The sequence below is a fragment of the Macaca mulatta genome, chromosome 6, assembly GCF_049350105.2.
Source record: "Macaca mulatta isolate MMU2019108-1 chromosome 6, T2T-MMU8v2.0, whole genome shotgun sequence".
NCBI lineage: Eukaryota > Metazoa > Chordata > Mammalia > Primates > Cercopithecidae > Macaca > Macaca mulatta.
The window spans coordinates 186,284,422-186,303,773 of NC_133411.1; the positions used below are offsets into that span (position 1 = coordinate 186,284,422).

Sequence of the window (19,352 nt, forward strand, 5' to 3'; positions counted from 1 at the left end):
GTGAAGTGGAGACAGAACAGCCTCCGAGTTGTGAGGATTAAGTGCACTGCCTGGCACGGCCAGCAGTGTCAGCGATGGGAACTGATCTTATTTCCTCTTCCAGTGGGTCTGTGGTTGGGAGTTCCCCCATTTTCATCAGGCAAGACTATGGACAGGAAGTTATGAAAGAGGCTTTTAATGAAAACACTGTACAGTTTATGTGAGGCAAAGGCCAGGGGGCCTTGTCCAGGAAGGGAAGAGGCCCAAGAAGCTTCCTGTCCCCTTGGGGGCAGCAGAGCCAAGTGCTTGGGCTCAGGCCCAAGCTGCCTGCCCTGCAGGGGTCCAGGGAGGTCCTGATGAGTCCTGCCCCTTCCCCTTCCAGAGGGCCTGCCTGGCAGCCAGCAGCAGGGTGTTTGGGGAGCACCTGTTCCCACACAAGGGTCCTTTTAGTCCATTCCAACAGGTGACTCCGAGCAGCCCTAAAGGCTTGGGAAGAGCTCCTGCCTGGCAGGTGGGTCTGGCGTGAGCAGAGGGCAGAGAGGCCACCCCTGGGTGAGGAACATCATAGCCAGGCGCCGCCACCGTGCGAGTAGCTGTGCTCCTGGCCGGCGACGAAGCCCCGCAGCAGCTCGGCCTCACCCCCAAACACCAGGCTCTCCACATCCACCTCCAGCTCCTCTGCGCAGGGAGGGGTCCAGTCAGAAGACCTGGCTTGCCCCAAGGGCCACACAACCCCTCAGCCTCGGGGCACTCACCTTGGTCTGAGTCAGAGCGCTCAGAGGAGAGGCCTGAGGAGTCCAGGCTGTCCGTCCGCAGCCGCTCCCGCTCAGCCGCCCCTGCCAGCCCCCGGAGCTGCTCCAGCTGCTGCTGCAGGCTCTGCTGCTTGCTGCGCAGCCTCTCCTTGAGCTGCCGGGCCCGCTGCTCCTGATCCTCCAGCTTCTGCAGATCCCAAAGGAGCAAGGGGCTGGGGTTAATGGCGTGGGGCTCGGGCTGCAGCCCAACACCACTAAGTACCAGGCCACGGCCACAGGGCCAGCGCCCACTCCAGGCAGGTGAGGCCCCAGAGGGCTGTACCCATATCCTCCAGAAAGCCAGCCCCTTTCCTGCCATGCACACGTCCTGTGAGGGTGCTGCCTAGATTGGGGGTGGGGGGCGTAGTCAAGGATAAAGGATTGGGGGGCTGTGGTGTCCAGTGGCGGGAACTGGGGGCAGAGCGCATTGCTGCGTGTACACTCTGGCTCAGGTGCCAGGCATGTGCTGTCATGGGAAACAGGCCTGGTACTACCAGGTCTCCCTGTTTTTTTTGTTTTGTTTTGTTTTTTTGAGACAAGAGTCTTGCCCTGTCACCCGGGCTGGAGTGCAATGGCACAATCTCGGCTCACCACAACCTTTGCCTCTTAGGTTCAAGCAATTCCCGTCTCAGCCTCACAAGTAGCTGGGACTACAGGGGCCCGCCACCACACCCAGCTAATTTTTGTATTTTTAGTAGAGACGGGGTTTCACCATGTTGGTCAGGCTGGTCTCAAACTCCTGACCTCAGGTATCCGCCTATCTCAGCCTCCTAAAGTGTTGGGATTACAGGTGTAAGCCACTGCACCCGGCCCCCCATTTCTTTACAAGAAGCTAGCTGGAAAGTCAGATTTTTCATGTCAAATGTCTTTTGAGGGGTTGACAACTAATTTAAATTTTTAGAAAACTACTGAACAAACAAAGGCTACCAGTTTGTAGCTCCTGGTCACAATCCCTGCAAGAGCGAGAGTGTGAAGGCGTTAACACCTTCCCTCCCATCCCCCTACCTCCTGCCAAGCTCTGCCAGCCCTGAAGTTCCAAGGACTGGAAGGCCAAGGGCTCTCCCAGGCAGAGCCCTCAGTGGCGGAAGCTTACATTCAGTCATTCAACAAGAAGGGGAGAATGGGGCCATGGGGGCGTTTGGACTGGGCATAGAAAGATGAGTAAGAGCCGTGGAGGCAAACACAGGGAGGAAGAAACGCCAAGGCAGAGCAGAGGGAGCCTGAGGAGAGCATGGAATGTTCAGCTTCTGTGGGGCATGGGGAGCGATGAGGCCAGAAGAGCAGCCTCCTGGCAAGTCCTGGGTTAGGAAGGGCCTTGAGTTTCACAGGCAGTAAGGAGCGGAGGCTTTGTCCTGTCAGGGGCGATTGGCAGGTTTTCAGCAGGAGATGGGCCTGGGTAGATATGTGTGCTGCAGAGATCATTCTAGAGCAAAGTAGAAGACAGCCTGGGGGAGGCAAAACAGGAAACAGGAAGGCTGGGAGGAGGCTGGTGAATTAATCCAGGATGGGGGTGATGGAGCCCCAGAGAAAGAGCACCCCCCAGGTCCTGCCCACAGGCCAGCGAGCCCCTGAGGGGCACACATCATCCATCCGAGAACCAGGCCAGGCAAGCTCGTGCGAGAAACTGGGCCATTACCCAACCAGAGTGTTATTCAGCCACAATGATGGTAAAAACAGACACCGGGGGGCAGTGCAGTTGTTACCACAGCTGTGGTTTATTTACTGACAGCACATAGGTCTATGTGTGCCACAGCCCCCAGTGCCTAGAATAGGGCCTAGCGGAACCAGTGCTCAAAAAACACTTGTCGGAGATAATGCAAGCCAGGGAACTGGGCATGGTTCCTGAATCTGCCTCCCATCAGCTGTGCGACTTGCTGGCCCTCAGCCTAGCTGTGCCTCCATGTATTCCTCTGGAGGGCAGGAAAAGTCCTGTGGTCTCCAAGGCCACTTCTGCCATGGCCTGGGCCACCTGGGCGTTTATTCAGCACATCCACTCCTGTCCACCAGGGGGCGCTGAGCTCAGCCCCAGCAGCAGCAGCAGCAGAGCGGCCCCGGGAAGACCAGCGACTGGCGTCTTCGCAGTCCTTTCCCCTCCTGTCTCTGGAGTTGCCTCCCAGGTGGCACCAGGATAGACTGCCCATAACAGGAGGCCTTGAAAGGGAGAGGGGGAGAGCAAGGACCAACCCTCTACAGTCCCAAGGACCCCCACATACATTCCATCACAGAATTCAACAGCCATCCTCTCCCCTCAAACAGGAGGCAAGGTTAGTCCAGACAGGCTAAGTGACTTGCCCAGGGTCTCACAGCTGGGATCTAAGTGATAACAGCTGTAACAGCAACAGTGAACATTTATAGAGTGAACTCATTTAAGCCTCAACAACCCTCTGAGTTATTGTCTGCTTTTCTTCCCATTAATGGATCTGGAAAGTAAAAACTCAGAGAGCTGTCCCAAGTCACACAGTTCTTGAGCTCTGACTTCAGGCCTCGTTCCCCAGTCCCACCAGCCCCTCCATAGCACATCCCTCCAAACACCAGGGCAAGCCAGTCCGGGCGCAGCAAGGGGCCTCACCTGGATGTGCATCCTGGCGCGGCGCAGCAGGCTGAGTGTGGTGTATCGGGCGCAGTCGGCCCCCAGGGGCATCTGCTGCTTCAGCCGCTCTAGGCACCGCTTCAACTGGGCCCTCCTGTGGGGAAGAGGTCTGGAGGGCAGTGCCAGCCCCACCTTGCTGGCCACAGGAATGGCAGGGGAGGGAAGGTCAGTGGGCGGTGGCCCCTAGGGGCTGGCGCTGTCAGGGCAGGACTGGGACTCACCTACGCTTCTCCAGTTCATTGTGCACAGACCTGCCAACGCCAGAGAGGACGGGGTGAAGGGGAATCAGCTACTGCCCAGGCCCCAATCCCAGGGCCCCCAGTGGCTCAAGAGCCACTACAGATGTCTACCCCAAACAAGTCTCCTGTGGAGACCTCATGCTGGCCTCAGACACGAGTCCCCTGGCAGGGCGAGGGGAGTGAAAGACACATGCAGCCAATGCTTAACAGAAGCCTGCCCAGGTGGGTACGGAGGTCCTAACAAGGCCCTGCCAGCTGGTCAGGAAGGGCTTCCCAAACAGAGGTGACAGCTAAATGCAGAAATAGGTGTTTCCCAAGCCGGTAGTGGAGGGAGAGGCATTCAGATAGGAGGGAACAGCATATGCAAAGGACTGGGGAGAGGAGAGAAAAGGAGGAAGCCAGTGGAGGAGGTGAGTGGCCTGATGTGCGGAGTGCGGGAGTGCGAGTGGAAGCGGGACCCCAATTGCTGTTCGCAGTTCCTGGCACATCTAGAGGTGCTCAAGAAATAGTCCTTGAATGAATAGAAAGGTGTGAGTGTGTTTGGAGAGTGGGGAGATGGCAGGAGGGGTCTGAACGCTTCCTGGAGCAGGACACCTGACCCAAAAGATGCAAACAAGTGGGCAGAGGAGGGCCCGACCGGGGGCGGCGCCCACCCCCACCCCGACTCCCGCCGCCCCGGGCCTCCTCACCGCCCGCTGTCCTGCGCGCCAGGAGCCTGGGGGGGTCGCTTCTTCCTCCTGTGGATGGGGCCCGGACTCCGATGCGGGCACAGGGACGCATAACCATGCTCGGCCTCTGCCAGAGAGAGCCCCCGCCCGCGTCAGGCTGGGGCTGGACCTAGTCCCAGCGGGAGCCCCAGGCACAGCACTGTCAAGGAAAGGCTTTTGGCGCCAGGACCATTTCCCCCACCCCTCCCTGCTCTAACCGCCCCGGGACTCCTCTCGAATTGAGGGCAAGGCGCCCCGGGATTACTGTCCTAGGGCAGTGCATCCTTCAAGCTAGGAGCCAGGTCCAGTCCAGGCCCGTGTCAGCAAGGTCGCCGCCCGGAATCCAGCCAAGGGTTCTTCCTCACCTCTCTCACGGCGCTCCAGGAACTCGGCCGCCTGCAGCAGGACCTGGATGTTGCTGGCCACGGGTTCCATGTCGGCGATAGCAGTCAGCGGGCTGGCCTAGGGTGCGGGCTGGAGCAGCGCCTGCAGCACTTTTGTTTCAAAGTAACTGACACGGTGCAACAAACACAGGGGCCCACCCCGCCCCCGGGAAGCCCCGCCCGCGGGAACGCCCAGCCCTTGGCTCCGCCCCTCTGGAACCCGCCACGGAGCCACAGCCCAACCTCCGGCAGCCGCCCCGCCCCGAGTGGTCTCAGACTCTCCAGGGGCAGGTAAGGGCGCCGGCTCCAGGCCTGGCCCTGGAGGGAACCCTCAGGCTGACGGGTGCTGCTTCTTGCCCGCCTCACTCATCCACCCACGCCGGCTCATTGGCGTCTTTGATCTCAGCTTCCAGCCCAGTGCTAGTGACTAGCCCCGCACTTTGCACGGCGCTTTGGGGGCCAGGTAGTCCCCTGGAAACCCCGGGCCCAGCCCTACACGTGGGCGCCGCGGGGGCGGGGCCCGCCGGCCGCAGCTCGCCCATTCGCCCATGGCTTCTCAAGGCTCGCTGTCGTCATCCTCGGGGCGGGGTCAAGGAGCCTCTGATGCCCTATTGGCTGGCGCTCCGCCCCGCCCTCTCCCGCCGCTGGTCCACACGTTCGGGCGGGAAAAGAAGCAGGTTTCAAATTTGAAAACTCGAGCGGTGGGGCGGGGTTAAGCGGGGAGCTGGGCCGCAACGCGCAGGCGCCAGCGAAGGGGCGGTGGCCCCGGCTCCTGCCCTCCGGCGTCTGTCCCCACGCCTGCCTGCCCTCTGCCCCCGAAGGCCCCCGTGGACCCCAGCTTCCTACTGTGACCAATGGGAATAATCTATCGGCCCCCCTCCTCTTCTGTGAGGAAGCTGTTGTTGCTACGAAAACGTCAGTGGGGTGACAGCTTTCTCAGGCAGGCCATACCCTGGAGGCTCGCGAAATGGCTTTTTCCGGAGCTCTGGTGTCCACGGAGTTGGGGTCCTCTCCTGTCACTGATGTCTCAGCTGTGTATGACTCAGGAGGTGACCTCCGTCTCTAAGCCTCAGGAACCCTGTGACAGGGTTGAAGGATCAGAGCCAATGCCTTTGCTGTGCCCATGACATGAAGGAGCCGCGCATCTCAAAGGCAGTGCAACCAGACGCCGGCGTTTGCCTCCCAGGCAGACGTTGCTTGCCTTACTCAGAGTCCATGAACCCTTCTTGAACCTGACTCTCCTAGCCGGCGGAAGGAGTGGCTGTGATGACTTCTAGCCGCGGCACCAGCAGGTGGGGCCACATCTGGGGACAAGAAGATGAAAGCAGCTGTAGCAGGGTGGAGCATTACTGCCAGCCATGGGCTGAGTCTGTGACCCGCGTAACCCCAAAATAGAGAGGGGAGAGAAGGTGGGAGGAATAGACGCTTTGTAAAGAGACAGTCCTGGCAAACACAGGCACATGTCAGTCAGGCCTCAGTTCCTTTGGAAAAATCTTTTTTTTTTTTTTTTTTTTTTTTGAGCCTTGCTCTATCGCCCAGGCTGAAGCGCAATGACTCAATCTGGGCTCACTGCAACCTCCGCCTCCCGGGTTCAAGCGATTCTCCTGCGTCAGTCTCCCAAGTAGCTGAGATTACAGGCGCCCACGACCACACCCAGCTAATTTTTGTATTTTTAGTAGAGACGGGGTTTCACCATGTTGGCCAGGCTGGTCTCGAACTCCTGACCTCAGCTGATCCACCTGCCTCAGCCTCCCAAAGTGCTGGGATTACAGGCGTGAGCCACTGCGCATCTGTGCCCTGAGTGGAAGGGGAGAAGGGGGACCCCTCCCCCATGCCTTGTCCCAATCAGGATCCCCTGAAGAGGGCAGCCAGCCCTGGGCTCACTGCCCTCCTCCACTCCACGGACAGCATGCAGGAGGAGATGGCCCTGTGTTCCCCAGATCCCTTTCCCCTTCCCCTCTGCAGGGGAGAGTCGTCGGGGGAGTTGGGGGCCTAGCTCTGACCCTGGACCCCTGCCCAGCCTCCTCCCTGGGCTGCCTGCAGCCTCCCTTCTCCCAGAGAGCAGGACTCCCCAGTCACAGAGCTAACCAAGTCACGCCCCACTGAAGGTCTCATGCCCCCGCTGAAGGCCCACACTCCCATGGCCTTCAGGACAAAGTTTCAGCTGGGCCATGCCCCTCCTCCTGCTGTGGCAGGGGACATGCCATGGCCTTGCCCACCTCCCTGCCTCTGCCATCTCGGCTCAATGTCACTTGCTCCAGGAGGTTCCCAGGCCTCTCTCCTTCAGTGCATCCTCCCAAGCAGCAGTGGGCCCTGCGTCCCTCAGGGTCAGCCTCTTCCTGCAGACTACGATCTCAGCAATAGAGCAAACCAATGCGGAACAGGGGCTTGGCCAAGCCATGGGCCAGGGGTAGGGAAGGGCTGGTGGGCCTGTGTCTCCATGCCCACAGGATGTCAGCGGAAGAAGCAGTCAGCAGACCTCCACACAGAGGCCACCTCTGGAACGCCCCCCAGACTGTTGTGGCAGTGCAGCATAATGACCAAGAGTCGGGTGCCAGCCAGTCCCTCGCTTGATGTCACAGGGGCTAAGCCAAGAGGCCAGCCCTGGCTAGACAGGTCTCAGAGGTGCCTGGCAGCCCCTGCTATCCTGGGGGGAGCGCTGCAGACAGGCCTCTGTAGGATCAGTAGTATGGTCATTTTTTTTTTTTTTTGAGGTGGGGTCTCACACTATCACCCAGCCAGAGTATAGTAACACGATGACGGCTCACTGCAGCCTTGACCTGCTGGGCTCAAGCAATCCTCCTGCCTCAGCCTCCCAAGTAGCTGGGACCACAACTGCATGCCACCATGCGTGTCTAATTTTTTATTTTTTGTAGAGACGGGGTTTCACCATGTTGGCCAAGCTGGTCTTGATCTCCTGACCTCAGGTGATCTGACGCCCCTCCCCAGTCTCCCAAAGTGCTGGGAATACAGGCGTGAGCCACTGCACCAGCCTGATTTGCATTTTTTCTAAGCTGAAATTCTTATTTTTCCACTGGATATAATGTATTGTTATCCTCTATGTGCTTTTAATATTTTCTCTTCACCTTTGGTTTTCAACTGTTGGCTGTGACGTGCCTGGGTGTGGTTTTCTTGGTGTTTGCCTTACTTGGGGTATCTTGAGCTTCTGGAAAAGTTTTCAGTTCTTATCTCTTCAAATATTTTTCCTGTCTTATTCTATCTCTACCCTCCTCCTCTAACTCCGATTTCATGTGTGTTGCCCAACTTGGTAATAAATGAAGGGTCTTACTTTGTTGCCCAGGCTGGAGTGCAGTGGTATGAACACAGCTCACTACAGCCCTGACCTCCTAGGCTCAGGTGATCCTCCTGCCTCAGCCTCCCGATTAGCTGGGATTACAGGTGTGCAGCACCACGCCCAGCTAATTTTTTGTATTTTTTGTAGAGACGGGATTTTGCCATTGTTGCCCAGGCTGGTCTCAAACTCTTGAGCTCAAACAATCCGTCCTCCTCGGCCTCCCAAAGTGCTAGGATTACAGGCGTAAGCCACCTTGCCCGGCTTTTCCTGTTTTAGTCAACAAATGTTTCACTTGCCTATTCCACTTCTTCATCAAACCATCACTCTGGGGAGCATGCCTCTGCCACTGTTGAACGCTATGTGCTGTAAAACATATTTCTTGGTCGGGGTCTGAAGAAATGTGACCTGGCAGTCCAAATTGGTATCTTCAGTTCCAGTCCTTTTTTTTTTTTTTTTGAGACGAAGTCTCGCTCTTGTCCCCCAGGCTGGAGTGTGATGGCGTGATCTCGGCTCACTGCAATCTCCGCCTCCCGGGTTCAAGCGATTCTCTTGCCTCAGCCTCCCAAGTAGCTAAGATTACAGGTACCTGCCACCATGCCCAGCTAATTTTTGTATTTTTAGTAGAGACAGGGTTTCACCATGTTGGCCAGGCTGGTCTCGAACTCCTGACCTCGGGTGATCCGTCCCGGGTGATCCGTCCACCTCGGCCTCCTAAAGTGCTGGGATTACAGGCGTGAGCCACTGCGCCCGGCCGACTTCCAGTCCTTTTACTGTGCTGTGAGCCTTTGCAGCTACCGCAGGGAAGCTGAGCCCAGTGTGCAGAGTGACTGTCTGTTCCTGCCACGACTTACACTTCCTGGGGCTACAGGCTTCAGTCTGACTAGCCTGCCAGGCCTCTTGTTGACAGAACAGTTACTGGTGGTTTGTGCCTCAGAGGGTGCAAGGGGAACTCAGTCTATCCCCGCACTGTGGCGGCCCCCATATGACTCTCATGTCATGAGGCCTCCTTAAGTGAGCACACCGGAGTATCCACTGACTGATTCCAATCAGCCCCTGATCCTGGAATGGGGTTCTTCTGATGAGCATCAAACGTCCTACTTTAATGTACCCCTCCGACTCCCATAGAGATGTCCACAGGTCCACGCCCCATACAGGCATCCCACTAATAGGCCAGTTTCCCACTGCCCTTCTGCTGACTGTGCAGGCAGGCTGGCCACTGACATGAGATGCAGCACAAACACCAGTCAATTCAAAGAGTTGATTTGGTTTTACCTTCTTTGACGGTCTTCCAGATAGGAAGCTGTCCCATCACCTTGAAACTTCCATCCATAAACCAGGCGGCTCTTTGCTGGTCAGTAGAGAGCTGTTCACAGGACACTCACTGCCCATGTGGCCCAGGAAACTCCTTAGCTGGCTCTGAAGTTGCCTGTCGAGAAGAGGCCCCCACTTGGGATGGCCTCCTTGCATACCCCAGATAGCACGTTCTAGAAAAATCATTTCCAAATTATGATGGACCCTTCCGGGCACTGCCCTCCTCATCAGAGTATTTCCCCAACATCACCCGAGAAATTTATGAGTATTTCAGGTTTCAAGTTATATTGTGTCCTTAAGTCATAGGGGCAATTGGACTTGAATTAAATCCGATAGCAAGTTAGTAATTTCTGAAACGGAAATTTCCTGGTTCAAAATCCCAGTGGTTGCCACTAGGTGGCACTCACGCTTTTGCCCTCAGCTCCAGTCTGCTCCTCAGGGAGGCTGTCCTACAACACATGAACAACTCGCACAGGCTCCGGCAATCTTACCAGTTTCCAACAAGTATGTCCAATCACTACTGGCGGGTGGGGAGATTCACCTGCCTTCTGCTTTACCATGCTAGGTAAGAGAAACGCCTCCCCCAGACCCGATATCCACCCCCATAGTACATTCAGGTAAAGGAGCTGCAGTCGCTTTGCATAAAGCCTGCTCAACCCTCCCCGTTTCCATTCCATCAGGTATCACATTCCCATATTCTGCCAATCGAACTCTCGCTCCCATTGGACTTCGCAAATAGATTTTGGAATTACAGAGCACGGATTCCACAAAAATGTGTCCCAGTGAAGTCTCTCCTGCAGCCCCTGACCTTTCACCCGCTCGTGTCCACATGGCCTTGGATCCCCAGTGGGTGTTGGTCATTATCCTGCTTAGATTGTGGCACAACTGCCCCAGGTGACTACCTATCAGTTTTCTCCTTGCCATCTTTCCCTCTTTTTTTTTTTTTCTGCTTGAGACGGAGTCTCACTCTGTTGCCCAGGCTGGAGCGCAATGGCACGATCTCAGCGATTCTCCTGCCTCAGCCTCCTGAGTAGCTGGCACCCACCGCCACATCCAGCTTGTTTGTTTGCTTTTTAGACAGAGTTTTGCTCTTGTTGCCCAGGCTGGAGTGCAATGGCGCGATCTCGGCTCACTGCAACCTCCGCCTCCTTGGCTCGGTGGTTCTCCTGCCTCAGCCTCCCGACTAACTGGGACTACAGGCGCCCGCCACCACACCTGGCTAACTTTCTGTATTTTCAGTAGAGACGGGGTTTCACCATGTTAGCCAGCATGGTCTCGATCTCCTGACCTCGTGATCCGCCCACCTCAGCCTCCCAAAGTGCTGGGATTACAGGCGTGAGCCACCGCGCCCGACCATTTTTCTGTATTTTTAGTAGAGATGGGGTTTCACCATGTTGGCCAGGCTGGTCTCGAACTCCTGACCTCAGGTGATCCACCCACCTCAGCCTCCCGAAGTGCAGGGATTACAGGCTGGCCTCCCTCTGACATTTTAAAATCCTCCAAACTAAGGTGAATAAATCAGATTTGTTCAGGGCCCTTCAATAGTGGGGGACCAGCAGAGGCTCCCATCTGTCCACCCAAGGACTTCCAAGGGTGTTGGAGTATGACCTTTGTTTTGATGCCATCCATGTCTACTTTATTCAGCCCATTTCATAAGAACCATTTAAAGACTGCCATCCTGCTGGGATGAGTATCTTGACTCTTCCCTTTGTTTTCCCCATTCTCTTGTGAATCAGTCTAACCATCTTCACTGTTGTTTCAGCATAATGTTTCTTTCCCCTCAAAAGTGCCCCTGGGAATAGCCACAATCCAAGCTTGGCCCAGTCTCAGGACCTGCCCTATCACTACATTTTGCCTTCAGTCCTGCTACAGAGAACAAGAAGATAGTATATTTAGCTTGTGTCTTGTTACTTTGCATTTCCTTATCCGTCCAGTGAACTAACTCCTTGGGAGTTGCATCCATCATTTCTAAAATTCAGTAACAAAACATTTTATCAGGCCAGGCGCAGTGTCTCACACCTGTAATCCCAGCACTTTGGGACGCCGAGGTGGGTGGATCACCTGAAGTCAGGAGTTCGAGACCAGCCTGGCCAACATGGAGAAACCCTGTCTCTACTAGAAATACAAAATTAGCCGGGCGTGGTGGCATGTGCCTGTAATCCCAGCTACTCGGGAGGCTGAGGGAGGAGAATCACTTGAACCTGGGAGGCGGAGGTTCTGGTGAGCTGAGATTGCGCCACTGCACTCCAGCCTGGGCAACAAGAGCAGACCTCTGTCTCAAAAAAGAAAAGGAAAGAAAAGGTCCTTCCGAAGACAACAAGAACAACTACCTGCTAGCGTCATGGGATGAGCCCAACCCACTGACCAGGCAGCACTGGCAAGCGGCAGGGCCAACCGCGTCAGCCACTTGTGTGCAAGTACCCAGTGTCTGCGATGTTATATGTTCCAGCAGGCACTTGATAAACCGCTTCCCCTTTTCCTTCTGGCCTTTGCTAAGTCAAAAGTTTCAGCCTGTTCTCTGGAGTATGGGAAGAGTACTCCACCTGAACGCCTGCTCGCATAGCACAGGCCGTTCCCGCTGTCAGTGACAGGGCGTCCTCTTCAAGGGATCTGGGCACCCTGCAAATGTTCTTGTTCAAGCCACAGACCTCTCCTGTTTTAGCCAGGTCCTGCAACTTCCCTCTTTTAGTGTGGGGCTTTTATTATGATTTATTCTTAAGTCCAAATGTTATTTGGTAGTATGTTTTCAGTTTCCAGATACAAAGGACTTTTTCAGCTATCTTTTGGTTGCTGATTTCCATTTATATTCTCCATTTTTTTTTTTTTTTTTTGGAGATGGACTCCCGCTCTGTCGCCCAGGCTGGAGTGCAGTGGTGCGATCTTGGCTCACTGCAACATCTGCTTGCCAGGTTCAAGCGATTCTCCTGCCTCAGCCTCCTGAGTAGCTGGGACTACAGGTGTGCACTACCACGCCCGGCTAATTTTGTATTTTTTCAATTTTTATTGAATTTTTTTTAGAGTTTCGCTGTCAGCAGGCTGGAGTGCAGTGGCACGATCTCAGCTCACTGTAACCTCTGCCTCCCAGGTTCAAGCGATTCTCCTGCCTCAGCCTCCCAAGTAGCTGGGACTACAGGCGCCCGCCACCACACCAAGCTAATTTTTTGTATTTTTAGTAGAGACGGGGTTTCACCATGTTAGCCAAGATGGTCTCGATCTCAACCTCGTGATTCACCCACCTCGGCCTCCCAAAGTGCTGGGATTACAGGTGTGAGCCACCACGCCTGGCCTGATAAAATGTTTTGTTACATTAGTTTATTTACATTTATTAATATAATTTATATTTCTGGTATTTTGATCTTAACCCTCTTGTACAATGTATTTCATATTTACTCTTCATTGTTTTACTTTTACAGTGCTTCATTCTCTGTATGATTGTGTTTATTTTTATATTTCTTGGGAATGATGGTAAGAGGGGGGGAAAAACCTGAGATCTCAAATTAACAACCCAATTTAAAAACTTAAGGAACTAGGCTGGGTGCGGTGGCTCACGCCTGTAATCCCAGCACTTTGGGAGGCCCAGGCAGGCGGATCACGAGGTCACGAGATCGAGACCATCCTGGCTAACATGGTGAAACCCCGTCTCTACTAAAAATACAAAAAATTAGCCTGGTGTGGTGGCGGCGCCTGTAGCCCCAGCTACTTGGGAGGCTGAAGCAGGAGAATGGTGTGAACCCGGGAAGCGGAGCTTGCAGTGAGCCTAGATCGCGCCACTGCCCTCCAGCCTGGGCGACAGAGCGAGACTCCATCTTGAAAAAGAAAAAAACAAAACAAAACTTAAGGAACTAGAAAAAGAACTAAACACAAAGATAGCAGAAAAAAGGAAATAATGAAGATTAGAGCAGAGATCAATGAAATAGAGAACAGAGAAACAGAAAATTAATGAAACCAAAAGTTGGTTATTTGAAAAGATCAACAAAATTGACAAACCTTTAGCTAGACGGACTAGGAAAAGACAAGAAGACTCTAATTACTAAAATCAGAAATGAAAGTAGGAGCATTACTACCTATTCTACGCAAGTGAAAAGGATTATAAGAGGGTACTATGAACAACTGTATCCCAACAAATTGGATAACCTAGATGACATGGACAAATTGCTAGAAACATAAAACCTACCAAGATGATACCACAAAGAAACAGAAATTCTGAATAGACCTATGATTATTACGGAGACTGAATCGGTAATCAAATATCTCTTGACAAAGAAAACCCCTGGACCCCACACCTTCACTAGTAAATTATACCAAACATTTGAAGAATTCGAATCCTCAAACTTTTCCAAAAGCTTGGAGAGAAGGGAAAACTTCCTCATTCTGTGAGGCCAGCTTTACCCCAGTACCAAAGCTAGACGAAGACACTACAAAAAAACTACAGGCCACTGTTTCTTACTGAGCACTGATGCAAAGATCCTCAGCAGGGCACGGTGGCTCACATCTGTAATCCCAGCACTATGGGAGGCTGAGGCAGGCGGATCATTTGAGTTCAGGAGTTCGAAACCATCCTGGCCAACATGGTGAAACCTCCCCCCCATCTCTACTATAAATACAAAAAATTAGCCGGGTGTGGTGGCACATGCCTGTAGTCCCAGCTACTCAGGAGGCTGAGGCAGGAGAATCGCTTGAACCCCAGAGGTGGAGGTTGACAGGGAACCGAGATCGTGCTACTGCACTCCAACCTAGGTGACAGAGCAAGGCTCCATCTCAAAAAGAAAAAAAAGGCCAGGCGTGGTGGCTCATGCCTGTAATCCCAACACTCTGGGAGGCCGAGGTGGGTGGATCACAAGGTCAGGAGTTCAAGGCCAGCCTGACCAACATGGTGAAGCCCCGTCTCTACTGAAAATACAAAAAAAAATTAGCCGGGTGTGGTGGCATGCACCTGTAATCCCAGCTACTCAGGAGCCTGAGGCAGGAGAATTGCTTAAACCTGGGAGGCGGAGCTTGCAGTGAGCCAAGATCGCACCACTACACTCCAGCCTGGGCGATAGAACAAGACTCTGTCTCAAAAAAAGAAAAAAAAATTTCCAGGTGAGAATGCAGTGGCATGATCGTAGCTCACTGCAGCCTCAACCTCCCAGGCTCAGGCAATCCTTGTACCTCAGCCTCCTGAGTTGCACCACACTCAGCTAATTTATTTTTTTGTAGAGACTGGGTCTCACAATGTTGCCCAGGCTGGTCTCGAACTCCTGAGCTCAAGCAGTCCTCCCACTTCAGCCTCCCAAAGCGCTGGGATTACAGGCCTGAGCCACCGCACCCAGCCTTAGTCTGTTTTTGGAATACTTGAAACTGAGTCATTTATAAAGAAAAGGAGTATCTCGTAATTCTGGAGGCTGGGAAGTCCAAGGTCAAGGGGCTGCCTCTGGTGAGGCCTTCTTGCTGATGGGGACTCTGCAGAGTCTGGAGGTGGCACAAGGCACCACAGGATGGGGGCCGAGCGTGCTCACGTGCTAGTTCAGGTCTCTCTTCCTCTTCTCGTGAAGCCACTGGTTCTTCTCCCATGATAACCCATTAATCCACTAACCCATGAAGCCATTACTCCACGAATGGCTTAATCTCTTGAGGGCAAAGCCCTCATGATCCAATCACCTCTTAAAGGCTCCCCTCTTAGTACTGCCACGCTGGAGATGAAATTTCCACGTGAGTTTTGGAGGGGGCACACAAACCATGGCAACCTTGAAACCATCTATAGGAGAGTTTCTAAAGGAGATACACCTCAAAATCAGAAAGTGCAAAAGACATGCAATATAAGACTCAGAGAGTTAAGAGACCAGGAAAGCAGGAGATTGCACTTTTTTTTTTAATTAACAGCAGTTTGGAACCAAAATTCCAAGTAAATTCTGTTTATTTCCTGTTCTACTCCTTCGGGATGATGGTGAGGACAGGCTACATATCATAGCCCATACAGCATACTAAGAGAATCCAGGTCCAGGATCCCAGATTTCTGGAGATTTCTACCAAGCAGCAGTGCCCAAGATCAGCTGTGACGATGAGGATGTGCCATTGCATGGCACATGGCCCAGAGTCACCAGTTTATTGCATATTGGTCATCTTCACTACCTGACTTCACACAAGTCAATCCAGGGTTTGCCTAGTTCCCTCCTGACGCCTTCTCTCTCCACAAGATCCGCTCCCTCCTACATTGGCTGATCTGTTGGCCAGATGCAATGGCTCACACCTAGAATCTTTGCACTTTGGGAGGCCGAGGTGGGAGGATTGCTTGAGCTCAGGAATTCAAGACCAGCCTGGGCGACATGGTGAAACCCCATCTCTATAAAAAATACAAAAGCTAGGGCCGGGTGCAGTGACTCATGCCTATAATATCAGCACTTTGGGAGGCTGAGACAGGCAGATCACCTGAGGTCAGAAGTTCGAGACCAGCCTGGCCAACATGCTGAAACCTCTACTAAAAATACAAAAATTAGCCAGGCATGGTGGTGTGGGCCTGTAATCCCAGCTTCTCAGGCAGCTGAGGCAGAAGAATCGCTTGAAACTGGGAGGCAGAGATTGCAGTGAGGCAAGACTGCACCACTGCCCTCGAACCTGGGAAACAGAGTAAGACTGTATCTCAAAAATCAAACAAACAAACAAACAAACAAAAACAAAAACAAAAATACCACCAAAAACTAGCTGGGCATGGTGGTGTGCACCTGTAGTCCCAGCTATTCAGGAGGCTGAGGTGGAAGGATCACTCGAACCCAGGAGCCACAGGTTGCAGTAAGTCAAGACCACACCACTACACACCAGCCTGGGTGACAGAGCCAGACCCTGTCTCTAAATAAATAAATAACCTGAGATGTTTCTCCTCAATTTGCTAACTTAACCATTTAATGCTTCCACAGACTAGATTCTCCCTCTGATCACAACTTCCCACTTGTATGAGTTAAGACTTAGGTTCGGCTGTGAGCAAAAGAAAACCTGAAACAGTGCATACACAGTGGCTGATTTCACTCCCATGGAAATGCTGTCCCCAATGCGAGTGGGCCCAGTGACAGTGGAGCTCCACTCCCCAGATGGCTGTGTGCCCAGCAGCCTGCTGCCTGCGGGTTCATTCGCAAGGGTCTGTGAAAATAAGTAATTCAGAATCCGTGTTGTTGGAACTTTAAATTACTTTGAGCCTTAAAGTAAGGGAGGAGACCACCCCTCATATCGTCTTATGCCCAATTTCTGCCTCCAAAGAAAGAAGTAAAAACTAAAAGGCACAGCGGGGCGCGGTGGCTCACGCCTGTAATCCCAGCACTTTGGGAGGCTGAGGTGGGCGGATCATCTGAGGTCGGAAGTTCGAGAGCAGCCTGAACAACATGGAGAAACCCCATCTCTACTAAAAATACAAAAATTATCTGGGCGCGGTGGCGCACACCTGTAGTCCCAGCTACTAAGGAGGCTGAGGCAGGAGAATCGCTTGAACCCAGGAGGCGGAGGCTGCAGTGAGCCAAGATTGTGCCACTGCACTCCAGCCTGGGCAACGGTTTAAGACTCTGTCTCAAAAATAAATAAATAAATAAATAAATAAATAAATAAATAAGACACATCCAGGAGTGCTTAGAGCAGCATCATGTTGCAGAGCAAGAGCCCTAAACCACCTCCGGTCAGTAGCAGAATGGAGAAACTGGAGTCTGTTCATACCTCACAGCGAGAAACACCCTTCTTGAGCCACGTCAAAGACTCACCAACAACGCCGAATTGCAAAAGCTGAGGAATATGTCCATGCACCTCTTACAGCCTTCAGAAATTCAAAATACAACGTATGTAGAGATACATATCCCTGTGGTAAAAATTTTAAGAAAGACATAAGAAGTCAGATTCTGCAGCAACCACCTTTGACAGGAGGAGACAAAGGGATCCAAGTGTGTCAGTGATACTCTATTTCTCACGTCGCATGGCAGGTCCGTAGCCACACATTCACTTTTTTTTTTTTTTTTTGAGACGGAGTCTTGCTCTGTGCCCCAGGCTAGAGTGCAGTGGCGCGATCTCGGCTCACTGCAAGCTCCGCCCCCCCGGGTTCACGCCATTCTCCTGCCTCAGCCTCCCGAGTAGCTGGGACTACAGGCGCCTGCCACCTCGCCCGGCTAATTTTCTTGTATTTTTAGTAGAGACGGGGTTTCACCGTGTTAGCCAGGATGGTCTCGATCTCCTGACCTCGTGATCCGCCCGTCTCGGCCTCCCAAAGTGCTAGGATTACAGGCTTGAGCCACCGCGCCCGGCCACATTCACGTTTAACTTTTGTATGATGAAATACCTCCAAGTTTTAAACACACATGGCAAAAACACAGATTATGGCATCACGGTCCTGCGGATGTGAAATGAGGATATAAGAATACACATGGATCATTCTAGGGAAGTACCCCTAGGTATGAATTTTGAAACAATCAACTTTTCTTGGGTGCAACAAGGCTACGTTCCAATGGAAAGGGGTGCCCACCGTGACAGCCAAGTAGAGACCGGCATGATCACTTTAACACCTGCTGTCACAGCATAAGGCCCAACTCCGTCTCGTGCTCAAGCCTGGGTACGTGTTAAAACCACTGCCCGGGCTTTTGAAACTGCCCTTGTCCCGGCTCCACCTGACTTACTCAGCCAGAATTGGAGAACAAGGCAGGCTCTTTTCAGTTCTCCAGGGAACTTCGCAGCCAAGGTTGAGAAACATCCAGTATAGGACACTAATTTGCCTAATAATTCAGGAACTTGGTGAAGACCAAGTTAGAGCCAAAAGTTAAAGGTCAAGTCTGGTGAATGTGGTGCTGATGGTGTGACTGTAGCAGTCGTGGAGAGCTCCAGGCTCTCGGCCTCGGCCCTAGACACCTGGCCTAAAAGCCCTCCGGCACCTGAGGGGTGAGCCTTACAGATGACATGAGTTAATGTGCCTCAATCGCTCCGAAGCAGGGCCTACCATAAACACACGATCTGCCACCTTTTCAAGGAAAGGAACTGTTTTGGGAAAAGTGTTAATTAAATACTTCAATAAGGAGGATCACGATTACTCTTCAGGCTTCATGAACAGGCTCCCAAACCTGTGAAGGAAGCACAAACTCGAACCTCTCAGTCACTGTGTGGAATTTCTCATCCAACCTGCTGAAGGAGGAAACACAGAGGACACGAGAGGCGGGTGACAGTGGACCAGTGAAGAGCTCTGGAGAATGAGGGACAGAGGGTAAAATCCTGACTCTCACTCGTGTCCCTCTATATTTTTTGCAATAAGAATCTATTTGAGGCCAGGCGCGGTGGCTCACGCTTGTAATCCCAGCACTTTGGGAGGCCGAGGCGGGCAGATCACAAGGTCAGGAGATCGAGACCATCCTGGCTAACATGGTGAAACCCCGTCTCTACTAAAAATACAAAAAAATGAGCCGGGCGCGGTGGCGGGCGCCTGTAGTCCCAGCTACTCGGGAGGCTGAGGCAGAATGGCATGATCCCGGGAGGCGGAGCTTGCAGTGAGCCGAGATAGTGCCACTGCACTCCAGCCAGGGGGACAGAGCAAGACTCCGTCTCAAAAAAAAAAAAAAAAAAGAATCTATTTGATAGTGTTAATTACCAAAAGCCTGGCTACTGCAGGGAGGGCAGGCTAGCTTTTGCTTTTAAGGTGGTAGATTCAAAAGCAACTGAACAGTGAGTGGGAAGGGGACGAGGAAGACATCATCGGTTCAGCAAGGTCCCCAAGGAGGGCTAGAGTCGGGATCAGAGCCAGATGGGTGACTTAGGACGGGACAGGACGTGCTGCTCCACAGTGCGAGAGCTGGCTGGCAGCAGAGGCCACAGCTGGGGGCGATGACTATGGAAGCTGCGGGGGACGGTGCCATGCCTTCAGCAGCTGCCTTTCCTCCACTCCCCGTTACCATCTTTGTCCCCCGAGGTGTCCCAGACGGACTGCCACAACCACCCCACCCTCCTCCTGCCCCCACCAGCCCCTTGCACATCATCGCAGAGCCCTCCGGAGTTCCCCGTCAATGTACCCGCCTGCCCAGCCAAGCCTCCACATGGTGACCCATGCCACCCATCCTTTCACGCA

The 19,352-nt window shown here is 53.2% G+C and overlaps 1 protein-coding gene across 3 annotated transcripts; it reads right to left on the bottom strand.

Moving 5' to 3' along the window:
* Nucleotides 1–162: 162 nt before the first annotated feature.
* MXD3 (MAX dimerization protein 3) lies at nucleotides 163–17,113 on the bottom strand. 3 transcript variants are annotated; one of them, XM_077937473.1, is made up of 9 exons: nucleotides 17,017–17,113; nucleotides 5,891–5,993; nucleotides 5,641–5,767; nucleotides 4,672–4,800; nucleotides 4,289–4,394; nucleotides 3,582–3,611; nucleotides 3,340–3,454; nucleotides 735–918; nucleotides 163–657 (listed from the first exon to the last, which is right to left on the bottom strand). In XM_077937473.1, the coding sequence occupies exons 4-9, from the start codon at nucleotides 4,739–4,741 to the stop codon at nucleotides 542–544; spliced, it is 621 nt and encodes a 206-aa protein (XP_077793599.1). In that variant the 5' UTR covers nucleotides 4,742–4,800; nucleotides 5,641–5,767; nucleotides 5,891–5,993; nucleotides 17,017–17,113; the 3' UTR covers nucleotides 163–541. The 3 variants fall into 3 exon arrangements, with proteins under 3 accessions (XP_077793599.1, XP_077793598.1, XP_077793600.1); XM_077937472.1 differs by having other exon boundaries at nucleotides 4,672–5,767; nucleotides 17,017–17,112; XM_077937474.1 differs by lacking the exons at nucleotides 5,641–5,767; nucleotides 5,891–5,993; nucleotides 17,017–17,113 and adding an exon at nucleotides 4,933–5,052.
* Between the last annotated feature and the right edge of the window lie 2,239 nt (nucleotides 17,114–19,352).

What these genes read in the sequence shown, in the direction of transcription:
- MXD3 (XM_077937473.1), bottom strand. Translation starts at nt 4,741, where the DNA reads ATGGAACCCGTGGCCAGCAACATCCAGGTCCTGCTGCAGGCGGCCGAG. An exon ending in GGCGCGCAGGACAGCGGGCG is followed by an intron (nt 3,612 to 4,288) that starts GTGAGGAGGCCC and finishes TGGCGTTGGCAG; the next exon opens with GTCTGTGCACAATGAACTGG. An exon ending in GCGCTCTGACTCAGACCAAG is followed by an intron (nt 658 to 734) that starts GTGAGTGCCCCG and finishes CTCCCTGCGCAG; the next exon opens with AGGAGCTGGAGGTGGATGTG.